This window comes from Meles meles, chromosome 7, assembly GCF_922984935.1.
Source record: "Meles meles chromosome 7, mMelMel3.1 paternal haplotype, whole genome shotgun sequence".
Taxonomy (NCBI): Eukaryota; Metazoa; Chordata; class Mammalia; order Carnivora; family Mustelidae; genus Meles; species Meles meles.
Window position 1 is genome coordinate 3,903,602 of NC_060072.1, and position 13,308 is coordinate 3,916,909.

A 13,308-nucleotide genomic window follows, 5' to 3' on the forward strand; every position below is an offset into this window, starting at 1 on the left:
TATGACAGGATGGGAAGAGATTCTAACTTTCTGTTATAGTTCTAACTTCCTGTGACAAGATGGTGATAGCTCCTAACTTCCTGTGATGGAGACAGAGACGGGTTCTAACTTGTGACAGGATGGGGACATGAACTATCTTCTGCCTCCTGAAGGTTGGGCCTTCACACTCTGATGGCAGCTACCTTAGGAAGTGGAGCCAAAGTGCATAGCCCTATGGGGCATGGCAGAGCCTGTCCCAGAGAGTTCTGCCATCTTGACCATGCTGGGATGCTCCACCCGGGAACAGGTACTGTTCTCGTCCCCCGTCACATCTTCCTTTCAGCCCTTCATGTTTCCAGGCCTCATGTTGGGTCACCTGGACTTACTTTACACTTGGCGTTTATTGCGAGTGTGGTCTCCTCCTATTTCCAGCTCTTTATAGGGACTGGCAGGAAATCATTTCATTTACTCAGCCACTTGCCATTCTGAGCACTTAGGAAGGACAGCCCTGGAGTGAGCTCCATGAGCCTCCCTGGGGGATGCTCCCCCTTGGTAGGCGACAAGTCACGCATGGGGGGACAGAGGGGAGAGACAGTAAAGAAGGTAAGCAGAAGAGGGTGTTTCGAGGGGTGGCCTAACCCCAGGCACACCTAGTCCAAGCCAAATGGGAGTGTTCCGGGTGACCTGGGAGACCCTAGGGGACGGCGCCTGGCATCGGGTTACGTACACTTGGGTTTCTCCTTCCATTAGCTCACGTCACTGTCCCACTTTGTCTTCCTGTTTTACTGATGGGAATGTCAAAGCTCAGCGAGGACACGTCATGACTCCACAGTCTGGAGTAAGCGGCGGACACAAAGTTGCCCTCCCTGGAAAGCCCTCTGGCGCGCGTGCGCACACACACACACTCACCAGCTCTTTCAGGAAGGGCCTGGTGGGTCTGGCCAGCAGGTGGCATTAGAGTCTCCTTCATGGGACTGAGGCTCGCCCACGTCTGTGTGGCCGGTACCCGTCCAAGGACAGGGTTTTGATCGGTCGGATGGAAGCGTTAGCCCAGCGTGTGTGTGGGGGGGGGATCGTGCAGTGAGCAAGACACTCTGGTACAGCTCCGGCCCGCCTCGCGCACCGGAGAACGCGACACTCTTCCAGGGGCTCCCCTGACCCCAAAGCCAGAGCGCCCCCAGCACTTTCTCACACTAGGCGGATCTGAGCCTGGCCCTTTCTAGAGCTCTCCCTTCCCCAGGGCCAGGCCATGGCTCTTTGGCTTCCTCTCCAGCACCCAGCACGGGACACTACTGTGTGCTCAGTAAACGGACACAAATAACTACGGCCCCCATTTCCCCGTCAGTTCCGACCTCAACGGTCCTTCCCCGCGCTCCCCTGCACTCACTGACGCACCACAGAAGCCGTTAACTCCTGCATCTGGGAAACTGCCTGCCTGATTGGGCCCGACACAAAAGCCTTCGTCAGCGGGTATGTCTGGACCGAGGAGGGGCCGCCGTCACGCAGAGAAGGGCCAGCTCCCGGGACCACACGCCTTGGTTCCACCTCATCGTGTAGGGGAGAACAACGTGCCCCACTTTCTCACTCAGGCGGCTGGATCAGAACACCCCGTGGTCTGGGAAAGTCCAGTTACTGCACGTCGGCACGTACCGCAGCAGGAAGGTCCTCCAGGCCCGGCCCCTTCGCCTGGGAGGCATATGGGCACCGGGGCCACCCCCCAGGCTGTCTCACGCTCACAGCCTTCCCGGCCGGCACTTCCCTGACTTCCACGCTCTTGTCGTTCTGGAGAGAAGCCCCAGGAACAGGCTGAGGTGGGACACTCGCCGCCCTGTCCACCCGCGTTACACCCTCGGGCCCAGAGCCAACCAGGGCTGCCTGGCCTTGCTCTGGCTTCCAAGACCACGGGTGTCAGGGCTCGGCCCTGCTGAGGGGATAAAGAGGGTATTTCCAGTCCCATCCCAGGCTCTGGAACACTTGGACATTCCTCCTGTGGCTCGGAGGGAATCGTGTGGTCAGGATCTTAACAAACGACAGGACCCTGGAGGCCCAGCCCTGTGGCTTTTGCGACCCAGCCTGCCGGGTCATGCTCCAGTTACCGCCCCTTGGCTGCCAGGGACACTGCCCAGAAGGAGGCTGTGTGGAGAGAAAGAGGAAGTCTGAGGCCCGGAAAGAGAAAGAGAGAGAAAACGAGCACCTTCAATCTTCCCTCTCGAGGCACCCGAAATGCTCACCTCAGAAATGCTGGCTACTGGGTCTTTCCTCATACAGCTCTTCCGAATTTTACAAATTGCTTTCTGAAGGTCAGATAATAAATTCTCTAAGAGGAGTTTTGAAGAGGAGGAAAAAGAAGCCATAAAAACGGTAAACTCCAGCCTGAGCCGTTAGCGGGGCTGAGAAGATCAGCCCCTCCTTGCTTGGAGCCCTGGCGGGCCTCCTGCCCGTGTTGCTTCTTCACAGCTTGTCCGAGGCTTTCACTAGGCTCACACTAAGCTCTGAGCTTCCGTTAACCCCCCCTTCCTGGGAGGGGGCAACCAGGATAAGCCCCGTCCTGTGGCCACTCAACCTGGGATTCCGGTCCCAGCCCCCACTTCCTAGGCTGGGCTCCTGGCTGGCCCGTGATTCCCCACCGGGATCAGCCAAGGAGAAGAGTGTAACCAGACGGGCTCCCATGTGTAGTGGTGGCGGCCCCGGCCACCCAGTCCTTCAGAGCCCCCACGATGTCACCCATCTGAGGGCGGGGCAACTGCTGGTCACACGGTCAGCCAGCCACAGAGCAAGAACGGCAACGTTACCCTGAGGAACCTCCCCGTCAGGCTTGCTGCGCCCCGAGGTAGAGAAACGGGGATGTCTGGTGATTGTTCTCCGCCCCACGACTTTTTCTAACCAAGAGCACCGGGCTGGCACTGGGATGGACGCCTGGAGCTCGTTACCGCTAATCCTCGCTAATCCGCGAGGTCTTGCCAAGCAGGTGTTGCAGACGCAGAAAGGACCCCTGGGTGGCCAAGACACTGACCTGAGGCCACAGTCCCGACAAACAAGAAAACAAGTCTGGAAGCTTAAAATCCCAGCCCGGGTTCTTCCCATTTCCACGCAGCCCCTCAGGCCAAGCCCAGACCTGGACACCAGGGACCCCGCCCACCCACCTTCCCTTCGTCCATGAACACTGGCAGTGAAATACGCCTTTGGGATGCCTACTCACACCCCACCAGGCTGAACCCAGTGTGAACCTCATGAGGGGGCTCCACCCCACGATCCCTGCTCACCCCATGCGAACCGGGCGGGGGTCATCACCGTCCCCTTGACGGCTGGAGTATGGCGGCTCCAAGAAGCTCAACAGACCTGGAATGGACTGAGCTGGGAGGCAGACATGAGTGAACCCGACTCCAGGCCGGCATCTTTCCAGAATGCCTCAGCATACCCCCGGGGCTTGAGAGCACTCAGGGGGGCTGGTGGTCCGGAGTCAGGTCCAGGCTCCCAGGTCCTTTCTCCTCCCCCTCTGCTGCACCGCTGGGTGGCGCTGGGGAGCAGGAACGTGTGTCAATCTTGGCCATTTTGGGGGGTGTGGCTGGGAGCCTCATCCTTCCCTTCTCCACTTTGTGTTCTCACGGAAAACGACGAGCCCCTCGTTATCTGTCCCGGCTACCGGCTGATGAATCAATCCACGGACCAGACAGACTGAGCCCTGGAGCAGCAACCCCCCAGTGAGTGGAACGCGGGTCCAGGTTCCCTGCTGAACACCCCATCTCACGGCGGAACCCCTTTGCTCCCCTGTCCACGGCCCTTCTCCCATCCCACCCACCACCCCTTCCCTCTCTGCCTGACTCAGCTCTTCCCTCCCCCTTCCCTCTAGCCTCTCCTACTCCAGCACGCCCACTCCAGCCTCGTGGGGACCCCTCTACACTCTGTGGGCCACTCTGTGTACACACTCTACACGCCTTTTGTCCCTAGTAGGCATGGTTCAGAGGTGGGAGGCTTTGCAGCCCCGCTCTCTGCCCACGGTCCCCAAAGACGTAAATGACTTTCTCCAGCACGGGCCAACATGCGGCGGTGAGGGGCCGGTCTGCCAGTTTCAACCACGACCTTGACACACAGCGCCCACCTGGCAGACCCCCCCAGGGCAGCCGCCTCCTCTGGGTTTCATGGCTGGGTGTAAAGGAGAAGTCCACGCCCTGCGCCAGCCGGTCTCCTAGAGTCCTCAAACCCAGACACAGACAAAGGCCCCAGAGAGCAGGCACTTAAAACATACAAGGGCAGCCCAGCCTCGAAGTGAGGACACGGAACCTTCTTAGCAGTCAGAGGAACGGCCTCGCCGCCCTCTGGACCTCCGGGTAACCTGCGAGGTCTCTGGAAGGCTGCATACTTGCAGACCCAGCTCTGGAGGGGCTGGGAGCTCACGGGGGTGCAGGCAGGACGTGAGCTGCTGGGTTTCCAGAAGGACAAATACACCCGCCCCAGGGGGGAACAGAGCAGGCCTGCAGAGGTGGGCGGCCAGAGGGTGAGCGTGGACCCCAGGAGGAGCCCAGAGGGCCGTCGGGGAGACGGGTTATCTGAGCATCTCCCGTTCTGGCACTCGGCAAGCTGGAGGCCGGGCCAGAACCACAAGCCAGGGCAGCTGCCTCGAGGCTGAACAAGTAGACACCGAGGCCGGGTGCACCAGCCAAGAAGGCCTTGACCCTCCAGCGGGAGCCGCCGACTCAAGGTTGAAAGGCCGAGTCCCGGTCAGCCTGGCTGTGTGAGGGCTTTGAGCATTTCCAGGGGTTGGAGGGAGGAGTCACCCTCTGTGCTCTCGAATCTGGCCCCCTGGACAGCTCTTCCTGAGACTACGGACGGGGCACCCAACCAACCAGGGGCAGGGTGGTGTGTAAGGAGACCAGAGGGTGCTCACTCTGCCCTGAGGAAGGGCATTTCTAGAACATTCCAGCACACATCCCACTGGCCTGGGAGGGAGGGAGCTTCCAGTGACATGGGAACACACAGCTTCAAGTCTGGGACACAGACCCTTCGTGCTGGGCCCACACTGTCACTGGGCTGAATGGAATCTGGCTTTTCGGAAGTGGGGGGCCGTCGACGGAGGACGCCCCAGCAATCTCAGCTCACCCAGAACCAGCACTACCTTCATCTGGGTCAGACGTGCATGTGAGAAAGCTGAGGTCCCGCAAGATGTGCCCCAGGCCTGGTCCCAGCACAGACCTGGGCTCCCGCAGGCCCGCCCTGAAGTCACTACCCTGGCTCTCTGCACTCTCCTGGCGTTTGGGGGCTGGAGCTTCAGGGGTCCCCCTGGTTTCCCAGGGCTCCCGTGGCGGGGGGCGGGCACAGTCGGTGAAGCACCCACCCAGCCCGGGAGCCAGGGCCCACGGGAAGGCTGCGGCGGACACACCCCAGGGCCCAGAGGGACTTACGTGTCTGCGGAGCGGCGGTAGTTCTTGGGGCACTCGAAGGCCAGGCAGCGGAACCCGCCCTGGATGTTGAAGCAGGTCTCGTTGATGGAGCAGTTGTGGATGCCAGTCACACACTCGTCAATGTCTGTGGGAGACCCCAGGGCAGCCCGGTGAAGGCAGAGGCCGCCCACGCCCTCGCCATCCCGGACGGGGAGCCCAGGCCTCCCAGTGCGGCCCCTTCTCTCGCAGGATATCGGTGTTTATAGTTTGTACTTATTATGCACAGTTCCTGGGGTGAGGGAGACAGTAGCAGGCCTAGAAGGGCCCCATACAGTACAGGTGAGGAGACCCGGGCTTAAGAGAATTCTAGGCTGCGCCCAGGGCCTGGGGTCAGTATGCTGGGGGCACCGGCCTGAGAAGACTCTGGACGCGGGGAGCTGTCCCCCTCCCACAGCTCTCTGGAGCAGCCCCACGGCGGGGCCCGGGGGACACCACCACGCCTGGGAGGCATCTGTGAAGAGGGGCCAGGCGCCTGATGTTGGTGGCAAAAACAACTCCTAATTTCAAAGACGGAGGGTCAGGAATGTGCTTCTGCTGGTCCTGGCGGCGCACCCGGCTGCGGTGAGGGACGCTGCCCAGAAGCAAGAAAGTCATCTCCTCCGCCAGAAAGGAGGAAACAAAGTGACTTCCACCCAGAGCTGCGGCCGAGCTGAGTGGGTCCCTCAGCATCTTCCTGAAGGCTGTCATCCCCCGTTCTGGCCCCCTGGGGGTGTCGAGGGCCCAGCAGGGGGATCAGAACCCCCTGAAGACAGGTGTGCCAGGTACGGGAGACCAGGGTGTGTGTGCAGAGTCCTCCCATCCCTGTCCCAGATGCCCCCATCTGTGGAGTCGCCCCTGGGCCAGGGAAGCACATCCCCACAACGGGGCGGGGCCGCCCAGACTCAGCTCCCCTGCAACCGCAGGGGTTCCGCAGTGCTCACCTTGGCAGTTGCGGCCGTTGGGGGCCAGCCTGTACCCAGACGCCGGGCAGCTGCACTGGAAGCTTCCAGCGGTGTTGACGCAGCGATAGGAGCAGATGTGGCCGCCCGTGGGCAGGGCGCATTCGTCGATGTCTGCGACGCAAAACACCCCTCAGCATCCTGAGTGCGCCCCGGCCGGGCTACGTTCCCGACAGTGGGCCGCGATGGGGCATCTGCACACAGGAGGCCTCCGGATGCTGGGGCGGCCTCAGAAACTATCATGCCAGAAAGGGAAACTGAGGCCCAGAGAGGGGAAGGGGCTGGCCTAGGGTCACACAGCGAGGTGGTGGTATAAAGCCTGGCAGACTGGGGGCTCGGGCAGGGGGACGGCACACAGTGCGGGTGATCTGCAGGCCCAGGTGCGTGCTGATGCCGAGTACAAATGTGCTGATAAAATGACACCCGCCAGGAGGGGGAGCCCTAGCAGTAGCTGCCTCGAGCGCCCGCGGTGCGCTAGGCACCCTGCCAAGCCCTTCCAGGCCGACCTCCGCTTTAATCCTCTGACAGCCTGGCGGGTCTGGGCTCAGCCCTCAGGGGCAGAGGATGCACCGCCCCGGCCACGAGGAGGCAGAGCGTGGGGTCAGGCCTGCGGGTGGCTCCCTGGGCCCTCGCTGTGTCCCAGGGTCGCCACCAAGCCCAGCCACGTGCAGTTGCTGCCGTGTTGGGTCAAGGTCCCCGCCCACGTGACGCCCGCCAGTCACGTGTTCGCTGCTTTCTAATCCTCGCTCACTATGGCTTCTTTGTATCCAAATAAATCTCAGCTGGAGGGGGAAAGAACCCCACCACCCACCAGCCCGGAAGGGCGTTAAGCGGAGGGGGCTTGGGGGTCCCGTCCCCTCGGCCGAGTGGGGTGCCCCCACCTTCGCAGGTGACGCCGTCCACGTCGCTGAGCTGGTAGCCTCGCCGGCAGTAGCACTGGTAGGAGCCGTACACGTTGGCACACTCCTGGCTACAAGGGCTGCTGCTGCACTCGTTCACGTCTGAAACACACGGGGCCCCGCACGTCAGCGCTCCGAGCCGGCCACCCGCCCCTGCTCCCAGGCAGGGCTGGAGACACAGCAGTTCCCTCCAGTCACCCCAGAGGAAGGGCCAGAAGTCCCCCGGCGCTCGGCACTCGCGCTTGGGGCTGGGGACCTGCCTGGGGTCGTCCCGAGGGAGCTCGGCCCCCACTCCATCCCCCACGCCGGACGGATCTGGAACCGCTCATCGGGACCACAGTAAAGCCTCCAGTCTCAGCTCCTTCCAGTGGGTTTTCCCCAGCCTACCGCCAGGTCAGTTCTAATCCTCAAATGGAGCTCTGATCAAGCCCTCCCCATTGCACCCCAAGACAATGCCCTCTGCAGAGCAGGAGGCCTGGGTGGCAAGCCGAGATGCCAGCATTGCTAACACGCCAGTGCTTGGCACGCACCAGCCCACTGGGCAGCGCCGGGCTCCTGCTCCTCTGTCTCCTTCCCTTAGAGCAGGGATCAGCACACACCCGGCCCACCACCTGGTTTTGTAAATAAAGTTTTATTGGCACATAGCTACACTCGCTCCCTCATTTACCCCGGTCTGTGGCTGCTTTGGCAACGCAACGGCAGAGGTGATTAGCTATAACACAGAGCGTAGCTGGCTGAGCCTGAAATGTTTACTATGTGGCTTTTAGGGAAAAAAAATTGCCAACCCCTGACCTAGAAGTCCCTTCTCACATGTATTTACTGCTAACTCCTAGCAGGGCAGGAGGGGTGAGCAGCCGAGAGTGTCCATTAGCTTCTCACCCCGTGTTTCGTCCTGCAGTAACCTTGTGCCCAGCCCGGCTGTGACCTGCTCACCAAGTGGTCTGCTCAGCTCTGCCCCCTGGGGTTTCTTGTCACATCCTACAGACACTCCTTGAAGGCAGAGACCACGTTCTTGCTATACACCTTGCCAGGGGCCTTTATAAATGCTTAGTGGAATGATGCGGCCAAGCTGGCCAGGCCCCGGTTTTCTGTCCCCAGTGTGGCCGCTAATGCAGATGTGAGTATGTCCTCTCCGGTCACTTCGGAGTGACAAGGAATGGCATAAGCCATGAATGATAGCAGCAAGGACATCGGCGGTCTCCACAGATGGCACTTTGTCTCATGCGGGACCCTGGGATGAGCTCATCCCATGCTTCACCCCAACTCCCGGTAAGGTGGGTCCTGTCACACCCCACATTTGCGGAGGAGGACGCTGGGGCCCAGAAATGCTGAGTTACTCCTTCAAGGCCATAAAATGGCAGAGCTGGGATTAGAACCCAAGCTTGAGGGAACCCAGCCCACGTGTGAGCAGTTTCCTTGCCAATACCCATGCACTGGGTCTGGCTCTTGGGGGCAGATCCGAAATTCTTGGGGGGCCCTAGGGCCCAGGACCCCATCTCACTGTCCAGCTTCCAGTTTGAGAACTGTGCATCCTGGGTGCCTCTGGGCATAGAAGACTTTCGTGATCCTTCCTTGGTCGGTCCAAAAGTTGTGCGGGACAGTGGGAGGGGATCGCTGAGGGCTGCCAAAACTCTTTCCTTTGCTGGCCCCTGGCCTAATTCCCATAGAAGATGTGATAGCTGTTGAGCACCTACTGAGTGCCAGGCCCCGTGCTGAACATATGACCCGCCATCTCGGTCCATGCCCCGAGGAGGCCGGTGTTCTGTGCTAACCGAAACACTCGGCACGAACAGCTCCGTCCAACCCCCACCAGGCGGTAGGAGAGACCCGACCAGACTTCAGCCTGGCTTCTATGGGCCAAGACGGGAGAGCCTAGGGTGACGGGCTCAGACCCTTAAAATGCCTCCTAAAAAGCTCAGTGCGGCTCAAAGGAGAGACTCAGTATTCCGGCCAACACCTGACAAAACGCCCTGGCCTCCTCTTTCTTACAAGTATTACTTGATAAAACTTGCAAATGCAAACCCTCTCTCTGTCCCTTCGAGATGTAGCCTCTGCAACCAAGAGTCTTTCTCCAGGATGCAGGAATCATGCCTTCGAGACATGATCATCAGGAAGGGGAGGCCCCCGTCTCCCAGTCTCTGTGGGAGGGAAGAGCTTGTTAGCAGGTGCAGCCCACCTAAGCAGGCTGACTCTCCCCCCCCCAACATCGTGTGGGCCTACTCCTGAGCATGGCCCAGCATTTCAAAAGCCTGTTGCCTTTTGTTTCAGCAGAGCTGAGATGGATCTGCAGCGATGTCTCTCTCTGCAACTGCACCGGTCCGAGTAAAACCGGTCTTCCGATTTACTTGAAAATCTGACCTGCCGACCCCGTTTCTCCTGCTAGGGCTTCGAGGCAGATGACGTCAGCCACTGCCCCCAGTCAGGTGGACACGGGGTGTGTCAGATGCCACCAAATCCCACACTCTCGGCCACGACCCACACAGCTTCTCTGGCCTATCCACCCCCCTGCGTGGCTCTGGGCGGACGCCACCAGGCACTCCAGGGCCCGGGAGGGACTGGGTGAGCAGTCCTCTCTGACAAGCCACCTTTGACAGGCGCTTCCCCAACCCGCACGCCGCCTAATCCGTGCTGGGGAAACAAACTCGAGGCCATCCCATGGGTCTGCAGGTTGAGCGGCCGCTCTCCCCAGGAGCCGGGGTCCCGGAGCGCCCCGCCCTGGCCACATGGCCTCACCTTCACAGGACCGGCCGTCGGCAGAGAGCCGGAAGCCCACAGTGCAGCTGCAGAAGTAGGAGCCGGGCGTGTTCTCACACTTGTGGCCGCACAGACGCCCGGGGTAGCGCCGGCACTCGTTGACGTCTGCGGCAGAGGGAACGGCCGGCTCAGGACGGCGCCCCACCCAGGCCACCTCCGCCCACGAGCTCCCAGCCTCCCCCACTGTCTGCCTCCGCATCTCCTGGAGGAGAAAGGCAGAGTGACTGGTCCCAAAGCCCCCGACAGTCCGTGGGTGTGCCGGGGGCCACTCCTGGCCCTCCTGCGGACGTGCCCGCCTGCCAGTTCTCCACCCCAGAGCCCTGAAGGACGGTCCGCTGGCTCAGACACGCGGCTCTGGTGGTGGGCGGGGCGGTTGCCAGCCCTCCCCTCCCCCGGAGCAGCCTGGTCTTGGGGTGGCAGGTGGCGGCCGGCAGTGGTCTGTCCCGTTCCCAGCAGGGAGACGGCCATGCCACCATCGATTCTTCTGCCGTGAGCCCCGACTCTGGGAAGTCACTCGTGCTTCTGGACATTTGGGAGCCGGCTGTAGTCTCCTACACCCCTGCCCACCTTGGGTTGAGCAGAGCACCTGCCGTACAGGTGGGGGCCTGGGTCGCACCTGGGAGCGCAGCGGCAGGGCTAGAACCTGAATGGGGGTCCCCCATCGCAGGGTCTGCTCTCTGGGGCTGCTGCACCGGGACTTTCTCAGGGGGCCACCCGGGGCCTGCGGGGATGCCCACATACCCACGCACGTCCTGCTGATGCCGTCGAAATAGTACCCAGCCTTGCACTCGCAACGGAAGCTCCCGGGCGAGTTCATACACAGGTGCCCCGGCCCACAGGGCTCGGCGGGGGCCGCACACTCGTCCACATCTTGTAAAAGAGAATGACGCATTGAAAAACGTTTAGTGTGGGTTTTGCTTTTCTCCCTAAGATGATCAGAAAGGAAGACAAGAAAGCAGCAAACTAAAATGTAACGTTGACAAAGCAACAGTAGTTGTTCTTGGACACGATGTCACGGGACACCTGCCGCATGCTGGGCCCCGGGCTGGGGAGACAGCTGACCCAGATGCAGCCCCTAAGCTCAGGGGCCACCTACTCTGGCTGGCCAGTGATGGCCCTGGGAAAGGCAGGAAGTGCCCAGTGACCCGGGGGAGGCACCAGGGAAGTGCTCTGGGAGTCGGAGGGAGAAGGACTTCTTCCAGCTAGCAGGGATCTGGGTCCAAAGGAATGTAGCAGCAGGTGGGCAGAGGGAAAGGTGCAAAAGCAGAAAACCACACAGAGAGGAAAAGGGCAGAGCTGGCTTAAGGAGCAGCAAGGCCTAGTTCATCTGAATTATACGGTTTGCAAAGTTGGGGCCACCTCAGGAGGACTGAACTGTAAACAGGGTCACTGCCTGTCCCCTCTCACCACTAGGGATTGTGAGTGGGGAGGAACAAGGGAGCTTTCAGCTCAGGACACCCTGGACAGACTGAAAGGGACAAAGCTGGGCACAGTGGGAGGCTGGCATCCTACTGCAAGAGTCCCAGCAATCGATGATAAAGGTCTATGCTTGGAGTTGAGCAGTGGGATGGATGGAGAGATAGAAACAGCTTCACTTTGGGGATTTCTTCTCCCCTTCCAGGGAAGGAAGGGATGTGCTGGGAGCAGACAGAAAAGTTGAAATCAGACTGGTTCTCTTTTTTAATACCAACCAACACAGCGGGTTCCCTCCTCGTTGAGATGGTAACCACGGCCACAGTTGGGCACGTTCTTCTGGCATGTGTAGGAGCCCTCTGTGTTGATGCATGTCTGCCCAACGGGGCACGGGGCACTGATGCTTAAACACTCATTGATATCTACAGCAGGGAAGACAGAGCCAAGGTGGTTAAACACGGCGGGGGAGGGGGGCTCCAAAAACAACCCAATCTCCAAAAAACCGCCACGTCCCCTCCTCACGGCAAAACCTCACCCAGAGGTACTATGAAGCCCACTCACCCTGAACCACACACCAGCCCCCCAGCTGGCTCCCAGATCTCGCCAGCACACGCCACCTCAAACACCACCTGCCTGGGCCATCTCCCTGGCCCTGAACCTTCAGCCCGTCCGTCTTTCCCTGCACATTTGAGGCTGCCTGCCTGGCTCTCGGGGCTGCCCACGGTCACGTGGCCACACCCCTTCTGAATCCCACATGCCCAGAGAGTGCAAACCAGTAAACGCACGAGGATAAACGCTCGGTCGTCCAGCTCCCCTTCGGTGCAAAACCACAGAGGAAGGGGCACCTGGGTGGCTCAGCCACTTAAGTGTTCAACTCTTGATTTCGGCTCAGGTCACCATCTCAGGGTCGTGAGATCGCACCCCCATCAGGCTCCACACCGAGTGTGGGAGTCAGCTTAAGAGTCTCTCTCTCCCTCTCCCGCTGCCCTTCCCCCTACTCGAGGTCTCTCTCTCAAACAACAACAAGCCATGCAGGCGGAACTTCTTACTAGGGGGAGAATTCTAAGGTTTTTAAGAATTGCCTTCTCAGGGGCAGCTGGGTGGCTCAGTGGGTTAAGCCTCTGCCTTTGGCTCAGGTCGTGATCTCAGGGTCCTGGGATCGAGCCCCGCATCAGGCTCTCTGCTCAGCAGGGAGCCTGCTTCCTCCCTCTCTCTCTGCCTGCCTCTCTGCCTACTTGTGATCTCTCTGACAAATAAATAAATAAAATCTTTAAAAAAAAAGAATCCCATTCTCAACAAAGCATCTAGGGGACAAAGAGGAGGGAGTGACGGCAGAAGGCTCCGGAGCTGACCTCAGAAAGAGGGACCTGCTGTGTCTCTCCCCTCCTGGCCTCACCCCATCCGCCTCAGACAGTGGGCGACCAGCCGCACCCCCCCCCCCCTTGAGTCAGCCTCTCCAGCCAGTGTAGCACTCAACAGTTTACAAAGGCACAGAGGTCCCTGCTGCCCTCGCCCGCTGCAGCTGGCCTGGGAGGCAGGCAGGGCCAGGATCCTTCTCTGCGTTTTATAAACAAGGAAACTCCCGCAGCTCGCAGCTCGAGACTGGGCCCAGGGCCCTCTCAGCTCTAGAATCAGGGAGCCCCGCCTCCCAGCCCTTAAATCACGGGTGAGCAAACTGCAGCCTGCTGGCCAAATCTAGCCCACTGCCTGTTTTTGTCAATAAAGCTTTATTGGAACACAGCCTTGCCCATTCTCTTATATACTGTCTACAGCTGTTTTCACAAGCTGCAACAGAGACCCCATAGCTCAGGGAGCTGGTACTCTGCAGCTGCAGGGCTGTCTGCCAGTGGCCGGAGTGGGACAGGCAGGCTTGTGGGGTACCAGATG

The 13,308-nt window shown here is 60.3% G+C and overlaps 1 protein-coding gene across 2 annotated transcripts in view; it reads right to left on the reverse strand.

The window, feature by feature from the left end:
* FBLN1 (fibulin 1) overlaps positions 1-13,308 on the reverse strand; it is a 78,717-nt gene that overhangs the window by 31,778 nt on the left and 33,631 nt on the right. For both annotated transcript variants that reach the window (XM_046010966.1, XM_046010967.1), the window contains exons 9-14: positions 11,700-11,843; positions 10,750-10,878; positions 9,988-10,113; positions 7,237-7,356; positions 6,338-6,469; positions 5,379-5,502 (exon numbers count right to left, since the gene is read on the reverse strand). In XM_046010966.1, coding sequence (XP_045866922.1) covers positions 5,379-5,502; positions 6,338-6,469; positions 7,237-7,356; positions 9,988-10,113; positions 10,750-10,878; positions 11,700-11,843 — 775 coding nt within the window. The remainder of the gene's footprint in view (positions 1-5,378; positions 5,503-6,337; positions 6,470-7,236; positions 7,357-9,987; positions 10,114-10,749; positions 10,879-11,699; positions 11,844-13,308) is intronic.